This window comes from Homalodisca vitripennis, chromosome 5, assembly GCF_021130785.1.
Source record: "Homalodisca vitripennis isolate AUS2020 chromosome 5, UT_GWSS_2.1, whole genome shotgun sequence".
NCBI lineage: Eukaryota > Metazoa > Arthropoda > Insecta > Hemiptera > Cicadellidae > Homalodisca > Homalodisca vitripennis.
The window spans coordinates 147,199,550-147,227,356 of NC_060211.1; the positions used below are offsets into that span (position 1 = coordinate 147,199,550).

Genomic DNA, 27,807 nt, shown 5'->3' on the forward strand with positions numbered 1-27,807 from the left:
TCTTGTACCAAACCGCATGATTTGATAATAATGATTAGAGTAAGAGTGCTACCATCAACATTCTACTGTAAATTATTTTATAATTTCTTTGTTACGTTGATACTTAAAATCATCGGATTTTTCCGTTACTCTGTTGTTTGATTGTTCACTATATTTAACGTTATTCCACCACGCTTGCAAAAAAGGGTTGAAAATTAGGGTCACATATTAGATGTATACCTATTATGTAATAGAATTCAGCAGCGCAACATCACTCTTCAGGGGCAATAAGGACCTAGTGGACCTTAGACACAGTATATAATCCTGGAGCACAACACTATAAGTATTGATAAACAAATATCTATTTCGTTGAATGTATCAAAACTTTAGAGTAATAAAAGCGTTGATTTTTGTCAAACCCTTCATCTGAATCGAAACAGGATAAACAATTAAATATTTGTTTTGATTGGATTTCATTTGAAGATCGTTTCCACATAATGTTGTCCTGTTTGGTAATATTGGGACGTTTTAGAGTTAAAAATATGTTCGACTATTTCAATGACTTCACTATGCGAATAAAATGATGAACCACGGAATACTTCATTTGAAATCAATTTCCTTTAAAATTGCATTCAAATGAAAATATTTTAAAGAAAATGAACGTATTTTACATCACTACTAATTTTAATATATCCCATGACTAAATTTTACACAGTTAAAAAATTCAGCTTTGTATATAAATAATTTATAGACTACTTACCGGCTCCCTGCCGCCCGGTCTGTTATGTTGTGGAACACGTCCAGGCCGTCCCTATTTCAAAACAAAAATCACTTACATATTTTAACTATGATGTATATATTAATATTTGTATATTAACTACGACTTTTTACAGTGTGGTCAAAACCGTATACACACTGAAGGGATCCTGTAACCTGAAAGAGATACAGCAAACATTAATGGACAAAGTTGACCGTAATAGCAAGACCAACAAATGAATGTTAATTATCGTTTGCGTCGTTCACTCGTTGCGCTCAATAAACTGATTTTGGTCACAAATTTCAAACTGCCATATCTCTCTATTGGTACCTATATTTTTATGTGAAATCTGCTTTCAATTTCTTCTAGCTGTTACATAACACAGTGAGATACATTTCAAGACCACCAAGCAGAAGGTTTAGGGTTTGAGTAATTATTACTAATTTCAATAAATGGTTTTAATAAATTATTTGAAATCCGAGAAAAGTATATATTGTATTTTTAAATCAGAAAAATCTATTTTTTGACTAAGTAAAAAATGTGTCGTTTCGTTTTAAAAAATTGACTCGAACTCTACATCTTCTGTTTACTGATTAGAAAGTTTTTAATTGTAATATTTAAAACTAAAAATCATATCGTGCAGATTTAACATAAAAATATATATACATATATATATATATATATATATATATATATATATATACGTTCTGTGACAGTTTAAAATTTGCTTCATCTGTTATTGTTTCCGAGATCCCATTAGTGCGCATAAAATTTGGAACACACTGTATAACAACGTCTAATATTACAAGGTAAATTACAATTACAAAAAAATTACATTTCCCTCCTTCAATTCCTTCCTTTCTATTTACATTATGAAATCAACCGCTTAATTTAAATTTATTTTGTGTATTTGAATATTCTTAACAATTTCACCATGTGTTTAGTTGACCACGCAGAATTTTTCGGGTATTTTAAAATATGCTTTACGGTTTTTAACAATTTATTAATTGTATCGGTTTTTTATAAACTATAATTTAATAAAAATATTATTGCCGTTGTCCCTCTAGGAGAAGATGTAATAACGATGAACACTTCCAGCGCAATTCCGTAATCTATATGTACGCTCCATTGATTCATCATTCGATCAATGTATAATACAATGGTAAAATAGTAGTTTTTATCACTAGGAGCAAAATTGTTTTCTGTGCACAATCTGTTTTCTGCACGAACTGAGCGACGCGTCGCCGAGTTTGGAAATACGATTAAGCGCCAAAGACACTTTTGCTCCGTGAGGTGAACAACGGTTTTATGAAAAATAAAATCATGTTATACTCGTGTGTGTGTGTGTGTGTGTGTGTGTGTGTGTGTGTGTGTGTGTGTGTGTGTGTGTGTGTTTTGTGTGTCACCATATATAGGTCGACCAACCAACTACGACCTGAATTTTGCAGTTCGGTTTCAATAATTAGTATTGCGTTTTCTTTTTATTAAGTGCATGTTTTACAGTTAGTGAGATTGGCACACAAGATGCTGGTTGTGGTTGCTGACTTATGCGTGTCACAACGCTCTGTTATGATTTATTTATTTTGTACCTAGATTTTAATTATGTCTTAGGTTAGTTATTTACCTGAAGATCAGATTGTATATTTTGGTTACTGATTATTTTTGTTTTTGTATCAATGAACTATGACAAATATCCTGAAAAATCCTATTTCTTTCACAACTCAATATAAAATACTATCAAGTTTTCATATTAAAAAATAACTGTTTTTTGCACTTACTTCTGCTGAAGCAGTAACAAATCTTAAGATTAGCGCACTTAAAGTTATGTTCAGATGTAAAAAAATCTCGGTAACGAAAAAATAATCTCTTTTAGACAGTTATTTCTACAGCATGACATAAAACATATTTTTAAGCATTAGTTTTAAACTACGTAAAACACGTTTTATCAGTATTTTCCACCCTGCACTGTACGACCCTCTCCGTTATCGTGTTTAATAGAATCCTCGCACGGGCCAGTGGCACAAAGGACGGACATAATGAAGTTCAAATGGGAGTCGGCCTCTCCTTACAAAATCTGTGTAAATAATCATCGTCAGGACTGCATACAGTATATTCATTCACTTACCCTATCGCCACGGGGTCCGAGCCTGGGCTGACCCGCACAATCGCAGATAGGTACACGGCACTTGTGAGGAACTGGACTAGGGGTCGGTTCAGGAGAACGTTTCTGTAACATATCTCATAGTCATTCTGCTAGTAATAATTAATAACTAACAACGTCCAATAATCCACCATGCAATTACATAATTGAAGAAGTCAGTACTAAACACACAGAAACTATTAAAGTCGATTGTTTCAGTGCTTTCTTTAAAAGTAATAATCCATTAATTTTATGTAAAAATATAGTATATGCTAACACTCAGCCACATCCTATGGCACTAAATTTTAGCATATTTAGTGTAACCCTATTTATTGCTACCCTACTAAACGGCAGTAACTCGATAAGTCCAAACACTAGTCCACTAATGCTCACTGTTGCCACTTATGTCACAAAACAGTGGACATACTATAGAATAACAATGTCAAAGTTCGCTTGTGAAATTCTAGCAGGCATTTCCAATAAAACACATTTACGTGAATCACTCATCAGATGCTCGGGTTCTTCACAAAAAGTCTCATTCATGAGTTTTAGGTATGTTTTGATATAACATCTAAATATTTTTCCTTCAGTTTAACCTGTAAAATTAAAATTTTACATATTATGAAAATAAAATTTAAAAAAAACAAATGAATGAATTGAATAAAACAAAAAACAAACAATTATTTTACAAATTATGAATTATTTTTAAAATTAAAAAGCACAAAACACTTCCTGACCATTATACAAGAATAAGCAAATGAAGCTTTTTACTAGTTTTAAGTAAACGATTCAGTTAAGAGATCTACACATATAGTAAATAGTATCTACACATTAATGAAATCATCCTCAGGACTTCATATATTCACTTACCTCAGCAGGAGGACACGGTTCGGGGCATTCTTCAGGAGGAGCCTGTAACATCTCTCAATATTGAATTTGAAAATAATCTTTACTAGACACACAAATATTAATTTAAAACACGAATAACATGATTCATTGTTTCATGTGATTCTTTACAAGGAACATTCCAATTTTAATGTCAACACATTATAATCATTATAAATTATAATTAATTTGTAGAAGAAAATAACATAGCGTAGTTTGGTATATTTACAAAGACTAGAAAAACGTGGTTATTCTACATTTCAGTGAACAGTGGTTAAGAGAATTTAGCACAAAGTGACCCTTAGTAACAGTGAAGGTAATAATGACAGTATCTCTGTATATACATATATATATATATATATATATATATATATGACATCATCCTCAGGCCTTCATATATTCACTTACCTCAGCAGGTGAACACGGTCCGGGCAAGGGTTGATAACCACCAGGGCACTCTTCAGGAGGAGCCTGTAACATATCTCAATATTGAATTTGAAAAAGTCTTTACTAGGCACACAAATATTAATTTAAAACACGATTCATTGTGTCATGTGGTTCTTTGAAAGGAATATTACATTTTTTATGTCAACACATTATAATCATTACAGATTATAATTAATTTGTAGAAGAAAATACCATAAAGTAGTTTGGTATATTTAAAAAGACTAGAAAACCGTGGTTATTCCACATTTTAGTTAACAGTGCTTAAGAGAATTTAGTGTAAACTGACCAACGGTAACAGTGAGGATAATAATTATAGTATCTGTACATATATGACATCATCCTCAGGTCTTCATATATTCACTTACCTCAGCAGGTGAACACGGTCCGGGCAAGGGTTGGTAACCTCCAGGGCACTCTTGGGGACGTGCCTGTAACATCTTTCAATATTACATCTTATAAAAATAATATATTAATTGTGTCATGTGACTATTTGAAAGGAATAGTCCATGTTTCATGACAGCACATTATTCTAATTATAACATAATTAGTTTGTAGTAAAAATCCAAAGCGTAGTTTGGAATATTTACAAAACTTAGAATACCGTAGTTACTATACTTTTTAGTAAACGGGTATCGTTAAGAGAATTTAGCATGAACTGGCCAAAGGTAACACTAAAGATAATAATGATGTTTGTACAAGGGTGTTCAGCATTCGTAAAAAAAAGCTATTGAATTTCTTTGTTCGTCTATTCACAGTTATTCAACACAGTTTCAGTCATTTTCGATGCTCATTTTTTATGTAAAAGTTGTTTGTGTGAGTTGATGTGTAAAAAACATCAATCTTATGGACGAAATCGAGTACCGAGCTGTCATTAAATATTAGGTTTTGAAAGGGAATACACATTCGTAGATGAGTTGAATTCTCTGGATGAGGACTTTGCACCATAATTTGCACCATCCAACCTCAGTGAAAATTTTTACCGCTGATTTTAAACGTGGCCGTAAGACCTTGGGAGACGATGAACTGTCGGGACGTCAAAAACTGCAACTACCTACAAAAACATCGCCAAATGGTGCTAGACTACCGCCGAATTAAAATGAGAGAGATAGCAGACGTTATGAACATGTCAAGAGAACGTTTTTGTCATATATTAAATTAACATTTACGCATGAGAAAGCTATCCACGAGTTAGGTGGCGTTTTTTTTTTTCACGTTAGACCAAAAACGTGTTCGAATGAACATTTCCAACGCTCTTTCGGTGCAGTTTAGACGAAATAAATCCTAGTTTTGGTGCCGATTAATTACTGTATATGAAACTTGAATACACCATTACACGTCCAAACGGAAATACAGTTCAAATTAGTGGACTGCAAAATGGAAACAGGTTCTAAAAAAAGCAAAAACTGTATTTTCGCCTGGGAAAGTGATAGCAACAGAACTTCCTGTAAAAAAACTGCCATATTTGGACAATTCTGTTTCATCAAGACAACGCTTCGTCACACCTCAGCGGTTGCCTTGTCGAAAATCCATGAATTACGGTTTGAACTGCTTCAACATACACCTTACACACCATATCTAGCCTCAAGCAACTTCTTTTTGTTACTTCATCTAAACATTGCGCTCGGAGGACGAAGATTTCCTTCAAAGGAAGAGGAAATCACCTTCGTGAACAAATATTTTGCAGAGAAAGATGCCGAGTACTATTTGGATACGTTACAGACATGGAAGCGTCACTGGGAGAAGTGTGTAGAGTTACGAGGATACTACATTGAAAAATTAAAAATAATTCTGTAAATATCTTTTGTATATTTTTTAGGTCTGAAGGAAACTTTTAAGAACACCCCTGTACATATGTGTCATCATCCTCAGGACAGCATATATTTACTTACCTCAGCAGGTGAACGCGGTCCGGGCAAGGGTTGGTAACCTCCAGGGCACTCTTGAGGACGGGCCTGTAACATATCTCAATATTACATTTGAAAAAATATTTACAACACAAAACATAGTACATTCATTGTGTCATGTGATTCTTTTGAAGTAATAGTCTACAATTATTTTAAAGATATAATACTAATTATAATTTATAACTTTATTTAATTAACTTATACAACCATTAACTACTTAAACTATAGTGACATAAAACTGCAAGGCTGGGTGGTGGCAAATACACCGTAGTTTAATGCACTTAGGACTGATATACAGACACATTTCACATGATTAGAAGATTATTAGAAGGTACGGTTAAGAGAGTTTAGTTTGAACTGACCAAATATCAAATTTAAGGTAATAGTCGTAATGTTTTTACATGTTTAACATCATCATCATGACTTCCTATATTCATGGTTAAGAGAATTTAGCATGAACGGGCAACAAATAAAACTGAAGGTAATAATGATAATGTGTTACATGTAAAACATCATCGTCAGGACGTCATATATTCACTTACCTCAGCAGGTCCGGGCAAGGGCTGGTAACCCCCAGGGCATACTTGAGGACGCGCCTGTAACATTTTTCAATATAGCAGTTGAGAAACTCATTACTAGGCTTACAATTATTAATTTATAACATGAATAACATACTTCATTGTATCATGTGACTTTTTGAAAGAACTGTCCATTTTCTATTGTATTAATTATAACTTACAATTAATTTGTGGGCAAAATACCACAGGGCAGATTGGTATATTTGCAAATTTTAGACAACCGTGGTTACTCTACTTTTATATAAACGATACGGTTAAGAGAATTTTAGTATGAACTGGCCAAAAATCAAATTTAAGGTAATATTCATAATGTTTTTACATGTATAACATCATCCTCAGGACTTCATATATTCACTTACCTCAGCAGGTCCGGGCAAGGGCTGGTAACCCCCAGGGCATACTTGAGGACGCGCCTGTAACATTTTTCAATATAGCAATTGAAAACATCATCACTAGGCACACAATTATCAATTGATAACATGAATTACATGGTTCATAGTATCACGTGATTCTTTGAAAGGAACCGTCCATGTTTTTTTTTTTCAGCATACTGTATTAATTATATATTATAATTAATTTTTAGACAAAATATCACAGCGCAGTTTGTTATATTTACAAAGATTAGAAAACCATGTTTATCCTACTTTTAAGTAAACGAATTGGTTAAGAGAATTTAGCATGAACTGGCTAAAATAAACTGAAGTTAAATAAATAGTGATAATATGTTTACATGTATGACATCATTCTCAGGACTTCATATATGCACTTACCTCAGCAGGTCCTGGCAAGGGCTGGTAACCCCCAGGGCATACTTGAGGACGCGCCTGTAACATTTTTCATTACTGCAATTGAAAACATCATCACTAGGCACACAACTATTAATTGATAAAATGAATAACATCATTCATTGTATCATGTGATTCTTTGAAAGGAATACTCCATATTTTATTTTCAGCACATTATAACTTATAATTAATTTGTATACAAAATACCAAAACGTAGTTTGGTATATTTACAAAGCTTAGAAAAACGTGGTTACTCTACTTTTAAGTAAACGATATGGTTAAGAGAATTTAGCATGAACGGGCAACAAATAAAACTGAAGGTAATAATGATAATGTTTTTACATGTATAATATCATCCTCAGGACTTAATATATTCACTTACCTCAGCAGGTCCGGGCAAGGGCTGGTAACCTCCAGGGCATACTTGAGGACGTTCCTGTAACATTTTTCAATATTGCAATTGAAAAAAAAATCATCACTAGGCACAATTATTAATTGATAACATGAGTAACATAATTAATTCTGTCATGTTATTCTTTGAAAGAAACCGTCCATGTTTTTTTGTCAGCACACTGTATTAATTATATATTATAATTATTAATATATAGACAGTATATCACAGCTCCGTTTAGTATATTTGCAAAGATTAGAAAACCTAGTTTACTCTACTTTGAAGTAAATGGTTTGGTTAAGAGAATTTAACATAAACTATCCGAAAATAAAACTGAAGTTAATAGTGATAATATTTTACATGTATGACATCATCCTCAGGACCTCATATATTCACTTACCTCAGCAGGTCCAGGCAAGGGCTGGTAACCCCCAGGGCATACTTGAGGACGCCCCTGTAACATTTTTCAATATTACAATTGAAATAAAAAAATCATCACTAGGCACACAATTTTTAATTACATGAATAACATTATTCGTTGTATAATGATTCTTTGAAAGGAATAGTCCATGTTTTATTTTCAGGACATTATAACTTATAATTAAGTGTATACAAAATACCAAAGGTTAGAAAACCGTGGTTACTCTTCTTTTATATAAACGATACGGTTAAGAGAATTTTAGTATGAACTGGCCAAAAATCAAATTTAAGGTAATATTCATAATGTTTTTACATGTATAACATCATCCTCAGGACTTCATATATTCACTTACCTCAGCAGGTCCGGGCAAGGGCTGGTAACCTCCAGGGCATACTTGAGGACGCGCCTGTAACATTTTTCAATATTGCAATTGAAAAAATCATCAATAGGCACACAATTATCAATTTTTAACATGAATTACATGATTCATAGTATTATTTGATTCTTTGAAAGTAACCGTCCATGTTTTATTTTCAACACATTGTATTAATTATATATTATAATTAATTTCGGACAAAATATCACAGCGTAGTTTTGCACATTTACGAAGCTTAGAAAACCATGTTTAGTCTACTTTTAAGTAACCGGTATGGTTAAGAGAATGTAGCATGAACTGGCGAAAAATAAGACTGAAGGAAATAGTGATAATGTTTTTACATTCATAAATTCACTTACCTCAGCAGGTCCTGGCAAGGGCTGGTAACCTCCAGGGCATACTTGAGGGCGCGCCTGTAACATTTTTCAATATTGCAATTGAGAAACTCATAACGTAGCATGTGATTCTTTGAAGGAATAGTCCATGTTTTATTTTCAGGACATTATAACTTATAATTAATTGTAGACAAAATACCATAGCGCAGTTTGGTATATTTACAAAGCTTAGAAAACGGTCTACTTTTAAGTAACCGATATGGTTAAGAGAATTTAACAGGAACTGGGCAAAAATAGAACTGAAGGTAATAGTAATAATATTTTTACATGTATAACATCATCCTCAGGACTTCATATATACACTTACCTCAGCAGGTCCTGGCAAGGGCTGGTAACCCCCAGGGCATACTTGAGGACGCGCCTGTAACATTTTTCAATATAGCAGTTGAGAAACTCATTACTAGGCACACAATTATTAATTTATAACATGAATAACATACTTCATTGTATCATGTGACTTTTTGAAAGAACTGTCCATGTTTTATTGTATTAATTATAACTTACAATTAATTTGTAGACAAAATACCACTGCGCAGATTGGTATATTTGCAAATCCTAGACAACCGTGGTTACTCTACTTTTATGTAAACGGTGCGGTTAAGATAATTTAGTATGAACTGGCCAAAAATCAAATTTGAGGTAATAGTGTTAACGTGTTTACATGTATAACATATTCAAATTCAAATGACTTTATTTGTATTATATATACAAAAGGGCAAATTTAGGGCCATAAGGCCCTGTCTTACAATTAACCCTAATATAATAATATAGAACTAATATAGAAGTCAAATAAAACTACTACTGTAAAAATAAAACAAAATTATATAATAAAGGTATCTTTAAGAATTTAGTACACATACATTCATACAATAAATGCATACACACATTCACTAGCACCCTATCCGTCCTCCAAAACCTACCCCAACTAACCCATCGCTGACATCGTTTCTAGCAATTTAGCTTTCAGTAAGGCTGCAAACCGATTTCGACTCCCTACTGACTTAATATGGTTATTAAGGGAATTCCAAGCTCGACAAGCAGTAACGACAAATGATTTGTTGTAGGTTGAGGTTCGATGGCGGGGAATAAGAAGAATTGATGATGCGCTTGTTTCAGAGATCATTTTGAATTTGTCAGCCAGATATATAGGCTCTCCAGAGTTAAGACTAGAATACACCAAAATAAGAATTTTTAATTATCTTGTATCGGCCAATTTTAGAATGGAATTTTGAATATAGATATGCTTTATATGATTGTCACCTCAGGACTTCAAGTATTCACTTACCTCAGCAGGTCCGGGCAAGGGCTGGTAACCTCCAGGGCATACTTGAGGACGTTCCTGTAACATTTTCCAATATTTCAATTGAAAAAATCATCACTAGGCATACAATTATTAATTACATGAATAACATAATTCGTTTTATGATGTTTCTTTAAAAGGAAACGTCCATGTTTTATTTTCAGCACATTGTGTTAATTATATATTATAGTTAATTTGTAGTAAAAATACCACAGCGTATTTTGGTATATTTACAAAGATTAAAAAGCCAAGATTACTCTACTTTTAATTAAAAAGTACGGTTAAGAGAATTTAGTATGAAATATCCGAGTATAAAACATAAGGTAATATTGATAATGTTTTTACATGTATTACATCATCCCCAGGACTGGATATATACACTTACCTGAGCAGGAGGATACGGCCCGGGCAATGGTTGGTAACCTCCAGGGCATACTTGAGGACGTTCCTGTAACATCTCTCAATATTGCATTTGAAAAGAATCTTTACTAGGTACATAAAGTAATTGATTAATTGTGTCACGTGATTCTTCGAAAGGAACCGTCCATGTTTTATTGTCAGCAAGTTGTATTCATTATAATTTATATTTAATTTCTAGACAAAGTACTACAGTGTTTTTTAATACATTTACAAAGTTTAGAACACCGTGGTTACTCTACTTTTAAGTAAACGGATTGGTTAAGAAAATTTAGCATGAACTGGCCAAAATTAATCTGAAGGTTTAATAGTGATAATGTGTTTACATGTATGACATTATACTCAGGACTTCATATATTCACTTACCTCAGCAGGTCCGGGTAAGGGCTGGTAACCTCCAGGGCATACTTGAGGACGCGCCTGTAACATTGTTCAATATTGCAATCCAGAAACTCATCACTAGGCACACAATTATTAATTGATAACATGAATAAAATAATTCATAATAGTGATAATGTGTTTACATGTATGACATTATACTCAGGACTTCATATATTCTCTTACCTCAGCAGGTCCGGGTAAGGGCTGGTAACCTCCAGGGCATACTTGAGGACGCGCCTGTAACATTTTTCAATATTGCAATTCAGAAACTCATCACTAGGCACACAATTATTAATTGATAACATGAATAAAATAATTCATAATAGTGATAATGTGTTTACATATATGACATTATACTCAGGACTTCATATGTACACTTACCTCAGCAGGTCCGGGTAAGGGCTGGTAACCTCCAGGGCATACTTGAGGACGCGCCTGTAACATTTTTCAATATTGCAATTTCAGAAACTCATCACTAGGCACACAATTATTAATTGATAAAATGAATCATGTGATTATTTGAAAGGAATATTCCATTTTATTGTCAGCACATTATAATCATGATAAGTTATGATTAATCTTTAGAAACAATACCACAGCTTATTTTGGTATATTTACATAGCTTAGAAAACCGTGGATTCTCTACTTTTAAGTGAACGTTATGGTTAAGAGAATTTAGCATGTAACGTATTAGCCAAAATAAACAGTACTGAAATGGTAAAATTTTTATATGGTAAACAAAGTAACATTACATATAGGTTTTACCAATAAATACTAGCCAAAGGAAGCAAAATCGGTTAATCTCGGGTATTAACATGTTCAATATGACCCCCGTTCAATTTGACGCAACAATCGTACTTTTGTAGGTTTTGCATCGGGTTTATGAATAGGGGTTGTTCCATTCTCCTAATACACATGGTTATTTTTTCTTTGAGTTGAACGATTTAGATGGTGGGTCCTCGCTGAAATTTTTTTCTTTTAATATTTCCCATCTTGCTGTAACCATTGTGAATTTAACGGCAGGTTTCGTCTACGACAAAATCTCCTCAGGACTCTCACAAAACGATCAATAACGGCCCTATATCTATACTGATTGTGTCTCCATTGTTGCCTTCAAAAGTATGGTCACACTATACCCCTCCCATACACGCTGCACCAAATGGTTACACGCTCACTATGCTGTGGCCTCTCTACAACAATGTCAGGACGTTCAAATCCAAAGAAACGCATGACATTCATCTTTAAACCATACATCACTCAGAAACGCAGGTTCTTCATAGCATATTGCTAATATTGAAGCACAGTACTGAACTCTGGCTAGTTTGTTTTTGCAGTTCAAAGGTTGTCCATTTTGCATCCTGTAGGGAACACCGCCAATGTTTTTGGACATTCTTCGTATTGACGTTTTGCTAATCAGTTAAAGAGAAGCTCGCATTAGGCTTTTTTTCGGTGACTGTAACACTTGCTGCAACACAATTCCGTGGTTTTCATCTGTACTGACAGTAGTAGTTGGGCGACCTGAAAAGCCCTTTCGCTGTGTCAAAACACTACCTGTTCTTCGACATTTTTTAACAACACTAAGAATCACAGCATTACTAGGCGAATGTTGTGGAAATTTTCCTGAATACGTAATGCAGTGTATAACAAGCTAGGCCCACCGGCACGTACAATTCCGTATAGATGAAAATAATGCTCTACGATAAAAACTTTCTCTACCATTGTTACCACCATGTCAGCAAAAACTAACCTCAAAAATAAGAAATGAAAACGAAGCCGTGGCAACAATCAACAATTAAATCAGCTGATCGAGAAGGTAACTACAGCTGATTCAGTTTCAGTATTGGTTATTACGGATAATACTGTATTTGCCAAAAGTAAAACTGAATATAATAGTGATAATGTTTTTACGTATAACATCATCTTCAGGACTTCATATATTCACTTACCTCAGCAGGTCCAGGCAAGGGCTGGTAACCTCCAGGGCATACTTGAGGGCGCGCCTGTAACATTTGTCAATATTTAAATTGAAAATATCATCACTAGGCACACAATTGTTAATTAATAACAAGATCTATAGTTTCATGTGATTCTTTGACAGAAATAGTCCATATTTTATTGTAAGCACTTTGTATTAATTATAACTTATAATTAATTTGTAGGCAAATACCACAGCGTGGATTTCTATATTTACAAACCATAGGAAACCATGATTACTCTACTTTTAAGTACACGGTATAGTTAAGAGACTTTAGCATGAACTGGGGAAAAATAAAAACTGAAAGTAATAGTGATAATGTTTTTACATGTATATAATCCTCAGGACTTCAAATATTCACTTACCCCAGCAGGAGGATACGGTCCTGGCAAGGGCTGATAACCTCCAGGGCATACTTGGGGACGTGCTCTAGGTCTCGCAACAGGAGGTCGCCTCTGTAACATAACAATAATAACTATTGTTGCTTTAAATCCAGACTTTACGAGATTATATAGCATCCATCCGTAATTGTTTGGTCAGAGCATAAAAACTAATTTAACACAAAATCTTAAAAAAATATGTAGAACGTGACTAAAATGTAATTTACTTCAAATTAAACTTAAAAACATTTAATAGATAACTATCACCTTTATACAACTAAAAATTGTAACGTTATAAATAATTTATAATATCATTATTACAAAAATTACTTTAAACATGATTACATTTTTAATCCACGTCAGCCCCCCACCCTCACTCTGCACCACGGTCCACGACCTCATCAACGCGTCAGAAGGCTTCCTCTGTTAATGTTTTTTAATCTCTAGAGCAGCAGATTATATGTTATATCATCGTCAGGACAGCATACATTCACTTACCTCAGCAGGAACACCTCCGGGCAAGGGTTGGTATCCTCCAGGGCATACTTGAGGACGTGCTCTAGGTTCCTCGCCAGGAGGTCGCCTCTGTAACATAACAATAATAATCTTTATTGCGTTAAATACAGCCTTTACGAGATTGTATAGCGTACCAGTTTAACATTAAATGTAAGGTAATTGTTTGGTCAACATTAAAAAAAACAGGTATAACGTCACTAATATATAATTGCAATACACTAAACTCGGACAGGTTAGTTTTTTTTCATTTCTAGAGTATCAGTGACGTCATTCTCAGAAGTCGCTTTATTCACTTACCCTAGGAGGTCGGCCACCTAGCCTGGGCTGAGCAGCACAGTCGCAGATAGGTTGACGGCATACGTGAGGTTGATTAGGCTCCGCTGCAGGAGGACGGGCCTGTAACATCTACACTGTTATATAACACTCTAATGGCGTCTGTCTGTGTGTTACTCAATCATGTAAAGACTACTGGACTGATTGCACTGAAATTCTACATGGTCATTCTTAAGGTCCCTGGTTAATTTATACTATTATATAAAACTCTAATGGTATATGTCCGTGTTTTCATATGTGTGTTTTATTCAATCATGTACAAATTGGACCGACTGTACTGAAATATTATATGGACACTCTTTGGGTCCCTCGTAAACATTTAGGCCTATTCTTATTTAGAATATTCCTTCGGACTACGCCCTACTGGTATAAACAATCTCATCGTGTCTCTAAAGTTGTATTGCAGCATCTTAAAATTAATCAACTGTTCTTTTTAAACATTTTTTAATGACATAAGATCCGTAATCAGTTTAAATTTGTATTCTTAGAAGCATATAGCAAGCTTGATAGTAACAATACTTCTTATTTCAATATTTTCTGCTAACGGTGTTGAGCAGAGAGTGACATTTATGCACTTGTAAGTAAGTCGGTGAAAGTTATAGATAAACAAGAAAATAAGTGATGGTCATTTATTGATTTCATGATATCATTTTGAGCTCACTCTTCACCTTCTGGATCTCAAGTAGAGCATGAAAAATGTTCTGGTTTGACCCCTCTGTGGTCTAATACATACATTCAAAACTATAGGCTATGAGATTCAGTATTTATTTCTAAAAGATATTCTATAATCATGCAATATTCACTTACGAGAGTGCCAGGCATTACAGATCTTCAACATTCATACGTGTATACTCACTACACCGTTAACATGGTACATTTATTCAGAAAACGCTCTCTAGTTATAAACAAATTACATGCCAATCTCTTTATAAAACTCGCATGGCATATATTTTGTAAAGAATAATATTACTTCGGACATTTTCCATCGGACACAATAGAACACTGCGTTTCTTTTCGTCAGTCTCTCACAGTCGCTGGTGGGTTGCGGACGTGTCATTGTGGTGTTCAGTACGCTTGTTCTGCACAGTACTGTAGTATTATTGGTTCTTGCTCCAGTCACCTTGGACGTGTATGCTCGAGTTTTTGTTTTGGATAGAACCTTTTCAGGCGTTATCCACGACTTCGAGAGTTCATCGTCACATATTGGTTACATGTTCTTATTTTTTGTGACTGTGTAACCTCATAACTTAAGCTTTTTACACCTGATCTAGATGAAAGATTCAAATCTTTGAAACGCAATTCTTCTTCTTGTAACGTTATATGTTATTACGCGGCAAAAAAATCCGAAATACTTTATCCTTTCAAATCACCCACCGTCAATAACAGTAACTATTTAGTTTTTATCAGACCACCTATCAAGTTACTACAACAATACTATTGTATATATATATAATATACCTATATATATATATATATATATATATATATATATATATAATTATATTATATTATATATATATAATATAATGTACTATATATATATAGTACATTATATTATAGATATACTATTTTATTATGTTCTTATAGCCCTATTTATATGTTTGTAATATATATAGGATTTAAGACAGCTTAAGCCGAAATATAGAAACTGTTAATACATTTGAAGATTTCTTATTAAGATTTATATATATATATATATATATATATATATATATATATATAAAACATGATTATATCCAATAAATTTACTACTGAAAATAATGTACGAATGTTTTTAACATAACACGTGTTAAAACATTTTAGGTGGGTTACGGCAACCATTTCAACTAAAACTTGTGTCAAAATACTGTTTATATTTTAAATGTTATTATGAAGATATAACTTTTAGCAATATCTAATTTAAAACAGGGTATAAGTTAAATGAAAAATTTCTAAAATTCAGATGTGTCTTAACATTAATGCGCACTTTTACACATTAAGCATATTAATATTTTGGACGCCATATAAAGAAGAATATATTAGATTTATGACATTTTAACCACTTCAAATAAAAGTTTTATTTATTTGTTTTGTATTTATGAAACGTAGATAAAACCTTATCTTTTATCTCATTTTTTAATAAAAGTTGACCATCAATAAAATATAAAAAATATCAAATTTTTAAATATTGTAAATAAATATATTTATGTCCCGAGAGCGGAAAATCAATAACAAACAAAAAACAAAAAGCAACAACTATTATAATCAGTCCACTCACCGTGCCCCGTCTTACATCGGTTAGCTATAGCATATAACATATCCACATCTGATAGCAAAGTTGTTTGCAAAGCGTTGCCATACAAAACTCAGGGCAAAGGATTCCCAAGTTGTAATGTCCCGATAAAAATCGTATGTTGTTTATAGTATAAAACGTACGCTAAAGTAGCATTCACGAAAATAGTCCGATGTGGGTCTGAACCCGCCTTCACACTCGAACAGTGTTGCCAGTTTTACGTTTATGTAAAATTACGGATTATTCTCAACATCCTTTGCAGGAAATGAACATTATCACGCGTTCATGTGAACCTAACCACATCATAATCCCGGAAACAGCTGATAGTCAGTATCGATATGTCAACACCAGCTCAAATCTCATCAGACTATTTGCGTGCGGCCTGCAATAGATTCCTGTAATATTGTAAAGTTTACTTACAGGTGAACGTCTTCCAGCTGCTGGTGCAGGACCTGGGGGCCTTTGTTGGGGCTGCAACAATCGATATTGTTACAACATGAGTTTTAAACATAGTAAATATCCATCGATATCATTAAAAGAATTTCTTGATTTTTACGATTTGACTTTAGATATGTAAAACTAAAATTTTATATACATATTTGGTATGAATGTGAAGCTTGGAAACACGTCTGATTATAAGGCTCTGCCCCACGGGCTTCCATAGCTTCTATGTCAAACATGAGAGAGTATTATTTTTAGTTTAAAACAGCTTATTACTGAACCAGGCATGTTTCTCAAGGAGTTAGTCTCAACTCGCTAAAAAACATAATAGCAGCAAATTGGTTGCAAAAATCAAAAGGCACATGAACAAAATGAATAGAATTAAAAAATAAAATATAAGTAACTTACACGAGCTAAAATAGACTATGATTAAATGGTCAGAATTCCTTTGTTTGTCTTTTTCCTAACTCACAGTGATATTCTTGTTATTTAATTTTAAACATCAACCTTTTGTGTGCTACAGGTATTTTCCCAAGGCATATGCATAGGGTTCCAGGCTGTTTTTTGCATATTTGTAAGTTTTTGGGAAAAAAGCTGTTGTAAAAGTAACCACCCAACAGATTTTTATAATTTTGTTGTTGTTTTATTTCTCATTAACTTCAGAATATGATACATATCGTTACAAATAAATTTTCCTTTATAAAAATATAAAAAATTCTGTATTTATTAAAAAACGTTTTGTACTTTTTTATAAAAAGTTAAATTTTAACCTAATTTGAGTGTATACGGTATGTTTAAGGTTTTTTTCTTTATGCCATGATAAAGGCCATATAATTTTAAATGAAACCCATGTATAATATATGATTCTAGAATATATATAAAAAAACATGGCATTGTATGTATAAAGAAAATTCTGCCCGGTACCGACTTTTTATAAACTGTACTTCATTTGTCAGAGTTTAGAAATTACATAATAATAGTGTAGTTTTCACACAAAATCTAATAAAACATCAAGGTAATACAAATAAATATAATTAGTAAATTTAGAGACAAATTTTTGCTAACATATTTACATAAAGTTTTACATTTACTAAATAATAACCCTAATATATTTGCACTGAAAATTCACATTTTTTGGTTGGACAAAACTGTACTATATAAAATGTTATAAAAATACGAAAACGTCAAGATTAGCGACGCTGGCACTTTATACATTTTTCCTACCGTCAAAATTAGCGACGCTGTGGCACTCGAAGGATTAAAATTCAATTTAATAAACAGATTTGCACGTTAGGTACTAGAAATTTCCATCGTAGGACGGAACATTTACAGTAGTAGGAGGTAAAAACGAAAAGACCGGGTACTAACATAACTCAAGGAAACGATCACTCCTTGACTACAATTTGAAGGCAACAAGAGAGCGCAGCGAGCCTGTCACCATCCCAAATCAAAATCAACGCACCACAAAACAAAGCGCAAACAAAATTGACGGAAAATATATCCATCAACTGTAATCTTAAAGAAGTTTTAACTAAAAGGCAACTCACCCTCGCTATTGTTTCTAGTATAACCAAGTATGATTTACCAATACGTTTGATGGAACTGCATGCAGACGTAACAATCCTCCATACATTATATACATTGGTTACAGTCAGTACACACCCTAGTATCTGTAGATCTACATTTACTTACAGCAACTTGACAAACAGGACGTTGTCCAGGTCCTGGGCCACCCGCGACAGGAGCGAAGTGAACCCTAGGACCGGCGCCTGCAGGACCCTGAGCAGCCTATAACATGTGCACATCTATATATATAAAAGAAAGTCGTGTTAGTTACACTATTTATAAGTCTAGAACGGCTGATCCGATTCGGCTGAAAATTGGTAGGGAGGTAGCTAAGAACTGGGAGAAGCACATAGGATACTTTTTATCCCGTTCCCGATTCAGGATTCCGCCCCACTGGTCTCTAAAAGTTACAGAAATACCCGTAAGAAATGCATTGCAGCAAACATATGTTATTAAGTGAAAGAGCCTTTTCAAATTTAATCAGCTGTTCTTTGTAAACACATATAATGCGACAAAAGAAATTTATATGTTTATAATATAATTTAATTACTATTTTAAATTTCTTTTCACTTATAGTTTGAAAGCATAGAGTAATCTTAAGAGAAACAGCAAATTTTGTTTCAACTGTTTCTGCAATCACTATTAAACATAGACTTTACTATCCAGATAATACAATTCAAATTTGACGTAAAAATTCACCTTTAACTGCAATATTTATCTAATATAAACCATGCTCATGCTTGATCAGAAGAGCAATGCAGATATCAAAATTACTATCTTACGTTGGCTACAAATATAAAGAATGTTATAAAACCAACCTTAGTTGTTTTTCTTGACAGAAGTATGGTTCTCAAAACTCCGTGTGTACATATTCTCTCGATCGAGACAACAAAGCAAGCTCAATCATGGCATCGGAGATATAACTAATTTAATCCAGAAGTGATACACGCGCAAAGCTTAAAATAAAAACCAACCATACGCAATTTCGCTTAACATCTGAAGCTCATAATCATTAGACTGTAATAATATGTACCTAAGATATGCCTATTTTCGTTTCAAAATTACATTGAGCGCCATCATTTATTACATTGAATTCCGCGCTAATGAATTCCGACTTTTTGACTTCTATCCACGATGGTCTAATATAGTTCAATTGTATACAAAAATCATAGAATATTGGAAAAAAATTCCAGTTATTTCACAGGTGCATATTGAGACTGTTTTAAAATTTTAATCTTAAATAGATCATGAGCTTGGAGTATCTGTCAGTAACTACCATTTATCTCAGAAGGGTAATAACGACGTTTAAAAGAAATATGCTCTCCTACGTCCCAATTTTTCTGTAGAAAATCGCGTGCGAAGCCGTGGGTAACAGCTAGTCTCACATACATGTCAAATACAATTGCTACAGACAAATGATTTAAAGACATTTTTTCAGTACATTTATTTGAAAGTAACTACTCAAGATTAAAGTCAAATTGGTAATGTTGTGTGTGCAAATTTACATGTCAAACGTACAAAATTTTATTATAACAGATTGAGATTCAAAACTAATTTTTTTTATTTAATACATACAGCTTGCCGTTTTGTATAAATTCATGCCAAATATAACACAGCCAAGTCGTGCTGCTCAAAAAACGTACAGCGTTAGGAAACCACGATAATGATACAACGCAGTCGGATTCTCGATAACTCGAGAAATAATAACAGATGTGACACAAAAGTAAATATTTTCAAATTCTTCTTTACCCAACTATTTGTCAAATTTTTCAGTTTAAGAAGAAGTCGAACCTTAGAAAAAAAGTAACGGGCTGCAACAACATTTTCTCTGTTTCGATCTCAGTTGGTTCATTTTGAACTTAAAAGGGGTCATTTATAGTTGCATATTCTTAGTATTAAGTTAGTTTATAAATGCACAATACAATATAGTAGGTCGCACGAAATGAGTGCGATGACATTTGCAGTGTTGTGACATTTCATAACGCTCCGTGCCGCGCCATACAGTGTTGCCAGTTTTACTTGTATGGAAAAAAACTGCTGATCTTCTTCAACCATTTGCAGGCAATAAACATTATCACAACTAGAACAAATAACTACATTCTGCCGAGATCAGCTGACAGTCAGTAGCGACATATCAACACCAGCTCAAATCTCACCAGACTACTTTCGTGCGACTTACTATAGGTTCCATCAATTGTAAAGTTTACTTACAGGTGAACGTCTGCCAGCTGGACCTTGGGGCCTTTGTTGGGGCTGCAACAATCAATATTATTTCAGTATTTTATCTTATAAATAAAAAAGAATCGCTGAATGTGTTGGTAAGCGCAAATCTTGATAACGGCTGGACCAATTCGGTTAATTCATTTTGTAAAATGTCCACTGAAATCCGAGGAAGGTTTTTATGAAGAAAAGGTTAAGAAAAGTTACCTGGAATATTTTGGAATTCAGAAAAACTTGTAGTTTTTACGTTTCATAATACAAATTAAACTGGCACTAAACAGCTGTTGACAGCTATAGTTCGACAAACTTTCTGAAACAACTGTTTACATTTAAATTTTATCAACAATAAGTAAACAGTGCTTTATCGGTAGTGTAATGCAGATAGTAAATAAAACATTAATATATCAATTTTACTCCATATTGCGCCAGTGAAGAATTAAAATCATCTAATGCATTAAATACTGTTATAAAACTAACCTTAATGCACAAAGTTATGTATGTTTTTCACATAAGTTACTTTAAACTGGCGGTCTTCCTTGACATTGTGATATTGCATTTTATCAGTGGCTTATGGAAAACAGAGAAATAAAAACTAACATGCCTCAACGATTCATTTTTTCCCTGGCTACAGTCCAAAAAGCAAGACTGGTATAACGCAAAACTTGAATAACGATTATTTTTCAATGTTTCATAATAAATAATGTTTTTCCTCTTATACCGAAAGTGCATAGTAAGTAGGTAGGACTTCCCGCTAGGTCGTAATAGACTTTTCTGTCCTACTTATGTGTGTATTTTCTTCATCAGGACAAGCCAAACTCAACTATGTCAACACGATTTTGACCTAAATAGATTTCCGAGAACTAGATAATCGAACGTATATAGTATTTTGATCGAGACAATATGACAAGCTAAACTGTGAAATAGTAGGTAAGTGAATTTAAACGGTCTTAAGTAGGCACTTTTTAACCGAAGTAGACATCTCGATCCTACGAAAGTATATATATTTTTTCTTCGTCAGAATAACAAGGCAAACTCTACTATGGTACTAGAAATATCTTAGACCTGAAATATATGACAAGGACTGGAAATATACGCTTTTTGACCGAAGTAACTTTCCAAAACCTATGTGATCACAGATTTGTGTTTTTTTGATCGGGATGACAAAGCAGATTCGGCTTTGACGTTATGTATATAATTAATTAGAACCAGAAATGCTCCTACACGTGCCAAACATGATATAATAATAAAGTTAATCTATGATACTATTTACCATGACCTTAACATCTACCTGATGTATGCCTACTTACGTTTTAAAATGTTTATAGGACTCCCATCATATTACATCATAACTGCTTTTACTAAGTGAAGATTGTGTGCGAAGCCGCGGGTAACAGCTAGTTAGTTATAAATTAACATGTAAACTTGACAGAACAAGTATTGGTGGCACTGTCAGTTTTTGCTATAGAAATTTATGGTTTTCGACAAAACGACTCAAGCTTGAAGTATGTTTCTGCTACTTCAAGTGTATTCTAATTAATACATATTAAAGGATTTTGCAATGATTTAAATGAATCGATCATGTTCAACTTTACACGTGGACAACAAAGGTACAATATACATGATGCAGTTTTATGTAAATAGTCAAAAAAAACTAAACACGTTGATACAAGACATAATTTTATAAATAACTAGCGGGCCCGGCGCGCTTTGCTGCGCATTTCAATAATTTTTTGCAAAAGTTGCCCGCGGCTTCGCACGCAATTTCCCGTTGAAAACAGTACACTATATTCACTTATTCTTTTTCTATCACATTCTAAACATTGCTGAGATAATTGATAGTCGTTCCATCGTGAGCCTCTTGGGCGTATTATGAAGGTATGTACCATATTCCTGCCTCTATCTAGCTGTTACCCACGGCTTCGCACGCAAATCTTAAGAACCGAAGTCCTTATATTACTTAGTAAATTTTTTTTTTTACTATAATAAATTTTAGATTAAATTAGTTATATCTCCGATGCCACGATTGAGCTTGCTTTGTTGTCTCGATCGAGAGAATATGTACACACGGAGTTTTGAGAACCATACTTCTGTCAAAAAAAACAACTAAGGTTGATTTTATAACATTCTTTATATTTGTAGCCAACGTAAGATAGTAATTATGATATCTGCATTGCTCTTCTGATCAAGCATGAGCATGGTTTATATTAAATAAATATTGCAGTTAAAGGTGAATTTTTACGTCAAATTTGAATTGTATTATCTGGATAGTAAAGTCTATGTTTAACAGTGATTGCAGAAACAGTTTAAACAAAATTTGTCGTTTCTCTTAAGCTTACTCTATGCTTTAAAACTATAAGTGTAATATATGTTTACAAAGAACAGCTGATTAAAAATTTGAAAAGACGTTAACATATGTTTGCTGCAATGAATTTCTTATGGGTATTTCTGTAACCAGTGGGGCGGAATCCTGAATCGGGAAAGGGATGGGCATAGCTTATAAACCTTCTCCGTGGAAAAATACATATACGTACAAATTTTCATCATGATCGGTCCAATAGTTCACGATTCCATAAAGGACAAACATACAAACATTCATTTTTATATATATATATATAGATATAGATTTGGTAATAACTGAAAATGTGAATATAAAGTATATTCAATCAAAATAAAATTTAACAGATATTTACCAAGAATATATCAAGAGACAGTTTTGAACAAATGAGGGCAGTATTTACATATTTTTAGTTAGCGATTTTATAATTTTTATAAATGAACTAGACATCGAAAAGTGATGTTAGATTTAATAACTTAACCATATACGTTGTCATGTGTTGTAAATCTTTATTTTTAGTACCGTATATGTGTAAATGGACTGAACTGTTTTCATTGTTGGTGGTTTATTAAAAACTATGCTACAGAAGCGTTTATATTGTATGTATCGAACGTTTATAAGTTTTACTAATGCAGTTTTAAATTGTTTTAATGTGTGTGCGCGCGCGCGGGTGTGTGTGTGTGTGTGTGTGTGTGTGCGCGCGCGCGTGTGTGTGTGTGTGTGTGTGTGTGTGTGTGTGTGTGTGTGTGTGTGTGTGTGTGTGTGTGTGGGGGGGGGGAAGTGCAAGGATAATTTCAGCTCCTAAATTATAAAAATACAAACCATCTATTACACAGTTGTTGGCAAAATAGAGACAATTTATCCATCAACAAGGATTTGTCTTTCAAACTTACCCCTCATAATTATCCCTCCTACATCTTAAAGGATAGATTATAAGGCAACTCACCTTTGACCTTTTTACTAGTGTAGATAATTAAGTATAATAACCTACCACCACTCTGCAGACACTGTATGCAGTGGTCAAACAAGCTCTATAAATTCTATATACATATATACACCGGCTATTGTCATAATACACTAAAATGTATTTAGGAATATATTCACTCACTTCAACGCGACAAACTGGACGTGCACATGATATAGGCGATGAAGTGGCTCTAGGACCGCCTGATGGACCCGGGCCAGCCTACAAAATGTACACATTTATCACACATGTTAAATACAAGACCTACAGACATTCGATTTAAAGGCATTTGTTCCTGTCCATTCTTCGTAAGTAACGACTCTATATTAAAGTCAATTTTGTAATTACTTATTTTGTATTTTTGCATGTCAAATTTACTGATTTTAACACAAATTTAGGCTTTGTATTTGAACAATAATTATCAGTTAATGCCAAATATAACACAGTCTGGTCTCTACACAGGGTATAACTGATATGCACCGACAAACTTAGGAGGTAGTTCCTGAGTCATAAAAAACCAAAAATTTCCTATAAATAAATAAATCCTAAAATGCATCGTTTCCGTGTGTTTGTATTTTTTACATTAATTTTTTTACCTGAAAGTAAACAAGGAGATAACTTACTTATCTTACTTCATAGTTGCTATAGCTCAAATATGATATGTTACTAGTTTAAGAAAAATCCAACAACTTTTTTTATCTCATGAACGATTTCAATACATGAGTTATCGTTTGCTTTAGAATAAAATTTATAAATTTTTTATTCTAGCACGTTTCTTATTCATGAAGTAGTTTTTAAGAAATATACCATCAAAGTTTTAACAACCCACCGTTTAGAATTTTGCTGACTAAATATTTTCTATTTTTTAAATTTGACGATATATACCAGATTAGCATAAGTTGAAAATTTTAACATTCTACCTTTTAATGGCGGTTAACTTTCATGTCCGATCGGTTGCACTGTAATGGCTGCTTTAAAAAAATTAATGTAAAAAACACTAAAACAACGTACAGACGGAAAACGATGAATTTTAGGGCATATATTTATAGGAACTTTGGTTTTTTTTTTTGTCCCAGAAACAACCTCATGAAGTTTGTTGGTGTATTTCAGTTACACCCTGTATACTGAGAAGAAAAACTTAACTGTTTCATTAGCTCTAATTTGTTCTAGTATATTATATGGAATTTAATTTCATTCACACATACAAGGTCTGATCTTACCAGTGCTGAGAGGCATACTTGAAAGAAATAATCATGCAGATACTGAACAATTAGCTCTAACTTTCTATCCATTCAGGGTCAAATACTCTATTAGGTTATATATGTTGACCGAGAATGAAGTTATGAGGGAAAATGGTTTCGTTGTTTAATCTCATTTTGAATTGGACCTCATGAAGTTTGTTGGTGTATTTCAGTTACACCCTGTATACTGAGAAGAAAAACTTAACTATTTCATTAGCTCTAATTTGTTCTAGTATATTTAATATGGAATTTAATTTCACTCACACAGACAAGGTCTGATCTTACCAGTGCTGAGAGGCATACTTGAAAGAAATAATCATGCAGATACTGAACAATTGGCTCAAACTTTCTATCCATTCAGGGTCAAATACTCTATTAGGTTATATATGTTGACCGAGAATGAAGTTATGAGGAAAAATGGTTTCGTTGTTTCCTCTCATTTTGAATTGGTGATGAGCAAAAATCATGAGGATGGAAATAAAATTCTAGATATGTATCAATATTTAATTCTCTTTCGTTTCGGATGATAGGCTTGACCAACAATCGTTGGGATTCATAAGTTTTGACAGGTTTCGTCCACTGATATGTATTTATTAATTAAAATACACATTTAAACTTATCCCAGCATTTAACAAATACAATGAAAATAAAAGTTCTTTAAAATTAATGTTTGTATTTTTTACCTCCCTTTTAACGATTGTAAATATTGATACTAATTCCGTTATGCTTTCACATTATGGATAATCATAAAACTGCAGGAGAAGATTAAACAGTACATCTGTTCAGGATTATCTACTATAAAGGGTGACAGTGAATAAATTCCTGCTTTTGCTTCTTTAATAATTTTGATAATAAAAAGAAAGGTTTACAGGATGTTATTTTAGCATTATTGTGTCTTTAAGAATATTTTATGATCACTTCTTTCCGTATTAATAGGGAGTATGGAGTCTCCAAATTAATGTAAACCAAATGGAAACTCCCGTTCCGTTACCATTTACAAATAGAGAAACACAAAAATATCACAATCAAACGTGAAACTAGGCTTTTTAATTAAATAACTAAGAAAAACCTCTTAGTTTGTTATAATCAGCCAGTGAATTCCGGTTTGGATCATTTAACAGCGCTCTGAACCCAAACTTTTTTAAAAGGAATACTTGGCAATACATTGTTGTTCACTTAGTACAAGAAGGTAAAGAAAGCTCTAATTGCACTTAGTCCTAAAAATTTGCACTTGCTTCAGGAGTGATAGGACATTGAGGATGGGTTAGATCAGGGGGTAGGGGCCGCCCACTGTCGAGATCTTATGAGGAGTCAATGATAGGGGTGTATCTCAGTCCTGTTATTTTATAAAAAGGGAGGGTCTGCTCGGTGTCAGCCTCTCAAGGACAGGCGACAGCACTCCCTCACTCGTCCAGGCCAGCAACAACCCTTAACACTGACAAGCTCCACCTACTCCAACAGTCATCCTCCGCGGTAGAATAGACTTTTCAATTCACCCTTTTACCCCAATATCTCGACATTTGCGGTTAGTGAGATGCTCTTGGACTTATAGGGTTGTCCACATTGGTTTTTGCTATACCCAGTGTAAGTTCAACTGGAAGGCGTAAACCAGCCAGAAGTGCACATGTCTTCTGGGTTATTCAGATTCAATATCTATATATCTGAATTATTGCAATGTATTCAAGTATTTTTATATTATGACTGAACTTCAAAAGGGAGTTCACTATAGTACGAGACATATCATGCAGACTTGGGTTGTGGTAAATAAATTGTTGATTTGTTACACTTAGACCTGAGATATATTGTTTAAACTTCGCTTGAGCAAATAAGATTAGTTTCTTTTGATGATACCAGTGTTAGAATTTTGGTATGTTTATATTATTAATCAATAATAAAGCCAAACGTACAGGCTTGCAGTGATATGTCTCCTATGATAGTTTACATTTTTATAAATTTTTAAACTTTGTATCGAAACTTTGATCCGAAACGAAACCGAATTAATATACGAGTATCTAATATACCTTTGGATAAAATTTCATTTTTTTGGGTTTAATTTCATTTCATTATTAGAAAAATAAAATAACTCCTTTTTTCCTCCGGAATCAATTAGTAAAATTTGAATACTTATGTAAAATACTAAACAATTTCAGCTATAACTTATTCTACAATGACATTCTCTCTATTCTCTCAAATTGATATAAATTTACTTACTGAGGGAAACACAAACTGTCGTCCCGGTGTAGGTGGCCGGCTCTAAAACAGAAAGTAACTAACACACTAATACATTATACTTAAATCACCAAATTCTATCCAGATACTAATTCGTGGTTTATACTATTTACTATAATAGTACTGTACTTGGTACTATCTCACCAATTGTACCAAGTGCTTAATATAATTTATATTAT

General features: G+C 33.3%; 1 protein-coding gene across 50 annotated transcripts in view; it reads right to left on the minus strand.

The window, feature by feature from the left end:
• Window positions 1-27,807, minus strand: part of LOC124362991 — a 217,854-nt gene that overhangs the window by 170,349 nt on the left and 19,698 nt on the right. For 15 of the 50 annotated variants that reach the window (XM_046818026.1, XM_046818028.1, XM_046818025.1 and 12 more), the window contains exons 11-38: window positions 27,611-27,652; window positions 24,303-24,380; window positions 20,851-20,892; window positions 18,766-18,861; window positions 17,053-17,103; window positions 14,325-14,423; window positions 14,010-14,096; window positions 13,497-13,586; window positions 13,103-13,156; window positions 11,538-11,591; window positions 11,340-11,393; window positions 11,142-11,195; window positions 10,744-10,806; window positions 10,344-10,397; window positions 9,366-9,419; window positions 9,023-9,076; window positions 8,640-8,693; window positions 8,267-8,320; window positions 7,858-7,911; window positions 7,461-7,514; window positions 7,050-7,103; window positions 6,655-6,708; window positions 6,098-6,160; window positions 4,574-4,636; window positions 4,170-4,232; window positions 3,747-3,788; window positions 2,862-2,963; window positions 740-790 (exon numbers count right to left, since the gene is read on the minus strand). In XM_046818026.1, coding sequence (XP_046673982.1) covers window positions 740-790; window positions 2,862-2,963; window positions 3,747-3,788; window positions 4,170-4,232; window positions 4,574-4,636; window positions 6,098-6,160; window positions 6,655-6,708; window positions 7,050-7,103; window positions 7,461-7,514; window positions 7,858-7,911; window positions 8,267-8,320; window positions 8,640-8,693; window positions 9,023-9,076; window positions 9,366-9,419; window positions 10,344-10,397; window positions 10,744-10,806; window positions 11,142-11,195; window positions 11,340-11,393; window positions 11,538-11,591; window positions 13,103-13,156; window positions 13,497-13,586; window positions 14,010-14,096; window positions 14,325-14,423; window positions 17,053-17,103; window positions 18,766-18,861; window positions 20,851-20,892; window positions 24,303-24,380; window positions 27,611-27,652 — 1,734 coding nt within the window. The remainder of the gene's footprint in view (window positions 1-739; window positions 791-2,861; window positions 2,964-3,746; window positions 3,789-4,169; window positions 4,233-4,573; window positions 4,637-6,097; window positions 6,161-6,654; window positions 6,709-7,049; window positions 7,104-7,460; window positions 7,515-7,857; window positions 7,912-8,266; window positions 8,321-8,639; window positions 8,694-9,022; window positions 9,077-9,365; window positions 9,420-10,343; window positions 10,398-10,743; window positions 10,807-11,141; window positions 11,196-11,339; window positions 11,394-11,537; window positions 11,592-13,102; window positions 13,157-13,496; window positions 13,587-14,009; window positions 14,097-14,324; window positions 14,424-17,052; window positions 17,104-18,765; window positions 18,862-20,850; window positions 20,893-24,302; window positions 24,381-27,610; window positions 27,653-27,807) is intronic. The other 35 variants (XM_046817976.1, XM_046817984.1, XM_046817986.1 and 32 more) reach the window with 35 other exon arrangements.